The sequence below is a fragment of the Perkinsus marinus genome (genome assembly GCF_000006405.1).
Source record: "Perkinsus marinus ATCC 50983 genomic scaffold scf_1104296971766, whole genome shotgun sequence".
Classification (NCBI taxonomy): Eukaryota; Perkinsozoa; order Perkinsida; family Perkinsidae; genus Perkinsus; species Perkinsus marinus.
In genome coordinates, this window is record NW_003201984.1 from 7,084 (window position 1) to 14,455 (window position 7,372).

The 7,372-nt window shown below is 48.8% G+C and overlaps 1 protein-coding gene across 1 annotated transcript; it reads right to left on the bottom strand.

Annotated features, from left to right (window-relative positions):
* Positions 1 to 3,299: 3,299 nt before the first annotated feature.
* On the bottom strand, positions 3,300 to 4,178 carry Pmar_PMAR015002 (hypothetical protein; the record flags this gene model as incomplete). Its single annotated transcript, XM_002766788.1, has 1 exon — positions 3,300 to 4,178. One exon carries the CDS (start codon positions 4,176 to 4,178, stop codon positions 3,300 to 3,302), a length of 879 nt encoding a protein of 292 aa, XP_002766834.1.
* Positions 4,179 to 7,372: the final 3,194 nt, after the last annotated feature.

A 7,372-nucleotide genomic window follows, 5' to 3' on the forward strand; every position in this document is an offset into this window, starting at 1 on the left:
CGCGCCGATATCCGCTATATTATCATGATAGTAAAACTTGGCAGCCGTCATCGATGCCAAGACGTACATGCGCAGAGCCGACTTGCAGGTTGCGGAGCCCCACGGTGGGGCCCCCACCACATTTTCCCTTGGAGAAGGGGCACGTATTACGTGCCACGTAATGAATAGGATGCTTGTAAACACCCTTGTCGCCTCCATCCAGCAGGAATTTACGAGTGAATTGCGCTTTTTCTTGATGACTCTTTGGTTCTTTTAAATAGAGACTCTATTATAGAGTGCAACAGTGCTGCTTCGCATTTTTCAGAAGATCGCAGCTGTTGCATCGGCGAAAGGGAGCCTTTTCACCCGGATGGGGTCCAAGACTACACAAGCTGATCGTAACATCCTCATCGGGAGGGTGTTGATGAAATATCAATCCGAATGTCAGGTCGATCAAGTCGGCAGAGCCGAGGGATATTTTTCCTCTGTGCTCCTTCCTCGAACTCAAATGACATCATCGGCTTAAGCGGGGTACACGGCTTTGAACAGCTATAACAATGTTATAATAACATCCGACTGGCTACTCGTGACAACTTTCGCCAGTAGTCTTCTCAAACCAATCCTGCCAAACAAGGAAGAAGTAATCGCTCCCAGTATCAACAACAGCATGCATAGACTGATGACGTCCGTCACAAATGCATGATACAGCCCAAATCCATATGGAGATAAAACATAATAGGCTATATCTAGCGTGATAACTTGTCCATTGGCACTTGGCTGTACCGCGAAGCACGAGAGGAACAGCAGAACGATGCGACGATCCATTGAACGCTTGAAATATCTGGCTACTGTTGTCGTTAGTGTTGTTGTGACAACACTAACTAACAGTTTGTTACAACAATGTTGGCGCTGTTGCAAATCGCGTAAGGAACTAAACTTATCAGCGAGCTCTGACACTTCACGGAGGCTTTTAAGGCTTCCTGCACACAACATTGTGCGTCACCTTCACGCACAAATCACATCAACCTGACGATGTGGTCATCCTTCCCATGTAAAACGCGAATTGGGAATACTCGGAGAACTACATCGGACAAATCAGCCCATTTTACGTGAAGCACATCACGTTTTACGTGATATCCACTGACCACATGCATGTTTCGCGAAGTGGAATGTAAAATGTGGTTTGCACATGATGTGAATCATATCACGGGTTAAATATCCCGCTCCTGGACGCGTGGGTCTAGTAGGCTGAAAGACACTGTGGCTTCCAGCCCTCGAAGCATCGAGTTAGTCCGACGAGCGCCTCTGCTGGCGCCGCGCAGGTTGTGCTACGGTGCCAGCCTACGATGCGCTGCGCTGCGGTGCCAGCCTGCGATGCGACGCCGCGCACGGTCGACCAACCGATGCTTGCTACCGGGAGTGGCGGGCTGGGTTGAAAGAAATCATACACGGCATACGCTCCTCGTTTCGTAGAACTTCGGTGATGTCATGAGCAGTAGGGAGCTGGCGATGGTGCCTGAGAAACTTCGATGGATGACCGTCAAGCTGACGGTCTGAAAATCCTGACGGCGTCAGGATATTCAGAGATTATCTCCTGACGCCGTCATACAATAAACAATATTTCAATATTTCATACGGTATCAATCATTTCTACCGTATGCCAAGCAAGTCGTTTGAAACAACGAGGATGAGTCATCTTCGACAACTGTACCGGAAATTTACTGGGCAAAATGGAACTTCACTGAACGGAGACTTGCGAGCCGCTGAGACGCGGCTGCAGCAGGACGCATGTTGGCGGCAGAGAGCTAGCGAGTGACCGTGTCGCACCCAAGATGAGCGAGAAGAAGAAGACAAGCAGTAATCATATCACTGAGTATCTACCAGGTAGATACCACAGGGTGGCATACCACCGCAGTTCCACCAGAGTGGTATGATTTCCTAGCGCTATTGTGATTATCCTCGGAGACTCCGAGTCGGAGTGATTCACCCCGTGCTATGTCGTTTTTCACGAGTCTTCCCCGAGTCAGTGAGACACTGTGTTATCTACGAGCAAGAGCCATAACGAGCTTAGAGTGTGATACATAACTACACCATCATTCCAACACTACCGAGGCAGGCAAAATTTCTACTACGAAACTCCGCACACTTGACAGACTCTATGGAGAAGAGTTGACCCCGTTGTGCCTAGTTGAACAAAGTAAATCAGTCATTATCGGAACCGTTGGAGCTAGATCAACCTCACAGCTCAGACATTACCAAAATCCACATAACTCGCCACTTTTAGAGTTTACATAGGACTCCGCTGAGTGGCTGGAAGTCGGCCTGTCGGATGCTGTGATCGATACCATTCCGCTACTATCAGGAACTTCCTGGAGGAGAATAAGGTAGAGAGCTCTGGAACTACCCCCATATTATATGGGCCATATATACACCTCGGTCATTCCAGAGGTCAATTTAGGATTTTACTTCTCAGAGGAAACGATCGGAGCGTCTCTGACTGAGACCCTGATCATGGGAGATGCTGAATAGCTTGCTCAAGAGGCTCACGATGAGCCGCTTACCTCGAAATTTGAAGATCTATTAGATCCGATCTACATGGAGATGGATCCTAGGGGCAGAGTTTCGATCAATCTTAGGATTCGATCTCTCAGTGCCCGATGTAATGCATATCATCTGTTCATTTCTTTCTCTCATCTCTCTGCCTTGTCGAGAGAGTCAGGTGGCGAAATATTTACTATTTAAATATATGACATGGTTGTCTCACAATCAATGTTGGACACATCTCAGTAATCCGCGCTCCTTTACTCAATATGCCATCAAGCCTCCCCAGTATGTCATCAAGTGTCCTCAATATGCCATCAGGTCTCCTCACTCAGCAAAACACAACAGGGTCGCTTGATTGATAGTCTAACAGCTCCAAAGTCAAATAGTTAAGGATTTCTATTCATCGAGTCTACAATATAGCTGCGAGCAACTCCCGGCTTGTAGCATAAGTGTTGGACTCCATGTTCGATCAACTTCCATCTGGAGCGATTCCATGACATGAGAAAGTAATATGCCGTGTCTCGAAATATTATGGATATGATGAAGGGACTCGTGGCGACTCGAAGACTCCACTCATCTCGCATCGATAAAAAAACGTAGCATAGAAATTACGAAGCTTAAGTGGTTGAGTGTCCGGACATCAAGGCAACGCACTAGCGAAGGTGTGCTTTTAATGTTCGCTCGTCCCAGAATGTGCTGAATATAGAATCTCAGGCACCTATGGCGAACCAAGACGAATCATCCACAAAGCCTCGTTGAAAGAAGCTGAGGGGATTTTACTTCAACACGATCCTCTCCTTAAGGAAGGTCGCCGGGAAGTTCAACTTGAGAAATAAAGTACTGACGAAGGCCCTCGCTTCACCCTTGAGGTCCCACACGCTGTTATTGGCCTTAAGAGTATCCAAGGTCAGAGAGAGGGAAGCACCAACAGAACCCAACTTGAGCTTCTTGGTGACCGATGTTGTCACGTTGAAGCCCATATTCCCAGCATCTGTAGCGTACACATAGCTACTGGCAGTGGGTACATGCTCCATGTCTAAAGTTAGGTAGCCGAGAACATAGACTCTGAAGTGAGGATTACCCACGATGTTCTTCTCCAAGCGGCCGAGTAGCCCAGGCTTGGGGGATTCCACATCAGAAGTCCCCAAGGTTAGGGCTCCGCCAAGTCTTTTTTTGTTACCAAAAGCTACAACCTCTGCCTCACCGCCGGCGTGCGCTTGCAGACTTTTCGCTGTCTTGCCCTCGAACTCGGCTGTGAGACCCATAATAACATTGTCCTGTGGGTCAGTGATATCAAAGAGATCAACAATGGCTGTCACTTCCTTCTCAGTACCAGTTGTAATGCGCTTGCCGTGGAAGCAGTAGTACTTGTTTTCCGGGCGCGTCTCCGGGTCACAACCCGGCGGATATGAGAAGCTACCATCATCCGAAACTGTTGCTATTTGAGGACCTTCATCATATGAGGCAATACGCTCCTCATCTTGCTTGATGAAATCGGCCTCCAGCTCCTTCAGTAGGTTGATTAGCTCTGGTGTGAGCTCTGGGTTGTCGATGCTACCGAAAAGGGGCTTCTCATTACCCCTCGAACGGCCGAGCACCACGCCTTCAGCAAGCGAGATGAGGGCTATCGTAGCTACAGAGATCCTGACGAACATTGGTGGAGGAGTGGATGAAGCTGAGGCAAACATGTTCAGTATGATACTGACACTATCTCTGCCAGTCGATTCGAGTCTCATAACGTGAGTTGGGCTTTGAGGTTTTCACGATTTCACGTGATGACGCGGACGCACAAGGTTTGTGCTGGAATGTCTGATGATTTGTTTCACGCGCAATGAAAGATTGATTCGATTACTTGAAACTAGGTTCCTAGTCTTGAAGTGACACAATGATGCAGAGTGGTGATACAACGGTGAATCTGAACTTACGTTCAGGAGTGGCGGGCTAGGATATTCGTATTAAACTGATATGTTTGGTTGCGCATGCAGCGTATGTGCTTGGAACGTTTTTGGTCTATTACACGCGCTATCGGCATTGCATCGTCGAACCACGGCCTGCATGTGATGAAAAGGTCCTGCGGACCTAGATGCCTATCGTTATTTGCTACTCATGCAAACGATCACGATGGGCGAGCAGGAGACCCATCCGGTTCAGCAATGAATTCGTTGGGATCCTTCCATGGAATGCCACGTAGCCACGGGGATATTTCCCCACGTCATTCTGAATCACGTCGTGATGATAGTCACGTCTGCACGTGAATCACTGATTCACGTATGGCACGGGCTTGTTCGCGCACGTATGCACGAATCTCGCTCGCCCATAAGCCGTTGCATGAAACGGCTCGCTGCCCTCAGGCTGAAATGGATGAGATCAGAAGCCTTATAACCTATTATCACTATCCCAAGTGTTGTTGAGTCAACCAGTGCGGGTGTTACTAACAGGATTGTATTGTTGATTATCTTGGTTCCGTCAACGAATACTCTATCAGAAGCAGTCCTTGTGACAAGGAGCTACTCTACGCAGCCAATCGATACATCCTTTGCAAGCTCACTGTGGGAATCTTACGTGCCGGGTAACGAAAACAAGATGAGTGTTACTGTAACATAATGTAACTAACATTGTTATTACGTAACATCGCACGCCCACTGCCAGCCGCCTGCGTACGGCTCGTCAAGCTATGCGTGGCGTGAGTCACGCCGTGTTTCAAACGGCTCACGACTGCCAGGCTACCAGCCCTTGTACACACGCGTCGGCTCACGCAAATCCCCGCGTTCTATCCCCACTCGCGCCTGACAAGCCGGCAAGGCTCAGCTACATGAGCAAGCTGCGGAGGACACGCCGCCTGTTATAGTAGTGCTCGAATTCCCAAGCCAGAAGCCCTATTGCTCGGCGAATAGGAGATACGATCTGGCCAAGGATCTCTGGGTGTCTGATTTTAGCTTCGTTGTTACCAAGAATGAAAATCTTTTTGATATCCGCTATCGTGATTATAAATGCTGTCATTTGGGAAGGATGCAGCAGCAACGGTGGGTCGAATACTCTGACACAAGGTCCCTAGGCCTTCCGTTTCAGGTGGTGGAACAACTACAGCCTCTCCTGCCACTACAGCCTCTCCTGCCACTACAGCTCCTCGCACTACTCACCGTCCTGGGCCTACTACAACTCGTGGGCCGACTCTCTCTCCAGGACCACCCCCTATTGGCACTTTCTTACTCGATGCGACCGTGCCCCTTGTTGGCTCTGTAACAGGCAGGCTCGCTACCTCTGATGCCGACCCTAAAAATCTTGTTATTACAACAATGTACGCTCATCTACCTCATTAAATGTCGCCTTCTTCACTCGCTTACAGCGTTCTCAATAGCAGAAGTGCCTACCGTGCCTTCATGCCCTCCGCAAAGCCCAACATTGGTTACTACTCGATTCTGGGTTTAATTCTCAGGTTCATCCAGACGAAGTCTACGCCTCCAAGTGTACTTTTCAACAACACATCGCCCGTGCCGTTCCACATGGAAGGAGCTAGAGTTGTTCTGGACGATACCAGCAGCTTCCCACCTACGGCTCGTGCAGCCATTGATAGTAATCTTTAAAAACACTCGCTCGAGCTCCATCAGTGCTAATGTGGTATCACTTTTTCACGAGACCGAGTACATAGCACTCATGGCATTGAATTGCTCATTGAATCATCTTTGGTCAGGTGCCGTTATCACATACCTGCCCCCCGATGACATTCAGATTAACATTACTCAACCAGCTCAATTGTCTGTCACATTACATCGTGCTCCACCTTAAAGGCTCATCTTGGATATCTGAGCGCAGCTTCAGTTCGGGCTGTTGCGTTATAATAAGGTTAAAAAGTCAACAGAGAGCGAATACCGATGACGAGCGAGACCATCGCACACAGAAACGCAGCGCCGCTGAGGCAGTGATCCTGAAGGAGCTTCTCGGCCATCCCAGCCTCCGACCTCCACACAGACTGCTAGAAAATGCTATTAGAAAACTGATCAAGTCCAGCGTAGGGCTAGGAAATGGTTCTTGAGTGACGCACGTATACTGAAGAAAGCCGTAAGTCCTTCAGCTTCTATCGGTGACAAGTTGGATTGGATGAGCTCATGAGTTTTCGACTATCCGTAGACCATTGATAGGCGTCGCCGCGATGCCATCGCGAGAGTAGTCCTTGACTATGACAGCAAAGTTCGACTGGATTTTCTTTTCGCCACTTTTGGATGAGTGATAAATTTGTCATCAAGCGAAGTCCTGAGGGCTCACAGGGCACCAGAAGTAGTCAGTCTATGCTCGGGATCTCAGAGACACTGCTGTACAATGCCTCTCGGAATGGGAGCTCATTTACGGTGGAAAGGACTATGCGGCACCACCAGAGGTGAATGACGCCGTACTGGGGCGACCTGACTTGCCTCTGCTCGACCAGTCTCTGTTGGCTCATTACGCTCAAGAGACCGAGATGCAGTACCGGATAGCAGACATCTTCGAAGGCTATCAGAAGCGGTGCAGGAAGAGCGCTTGCTTGTTGAATGGAAAAGGGTAAGCTCGACTGCCCTGAAGGGATTGCCTTCCAAATCAATTTTGATCGTGATACGTTCTTTTGTGTGCGCCCGTGTTCGAAAATATATTCAGTCCATGAAAAGTGAGGAATTTACACGTTGCTTGAAGAGAAAGTGTTCGAAAACCAACGAGACTTCCCAAAAAACCCCTCCGGATCTCTTTATTGTCGTCAACACGTGCAGTTGGTCACGTGCGTATTCTCCATCACTAACATGGCTGATCGAGGCGGTATCAGGTTGTGGAGATCCTGAAGAGCGCTGAGATGACTGATATCGACCATTCTATCACGCGC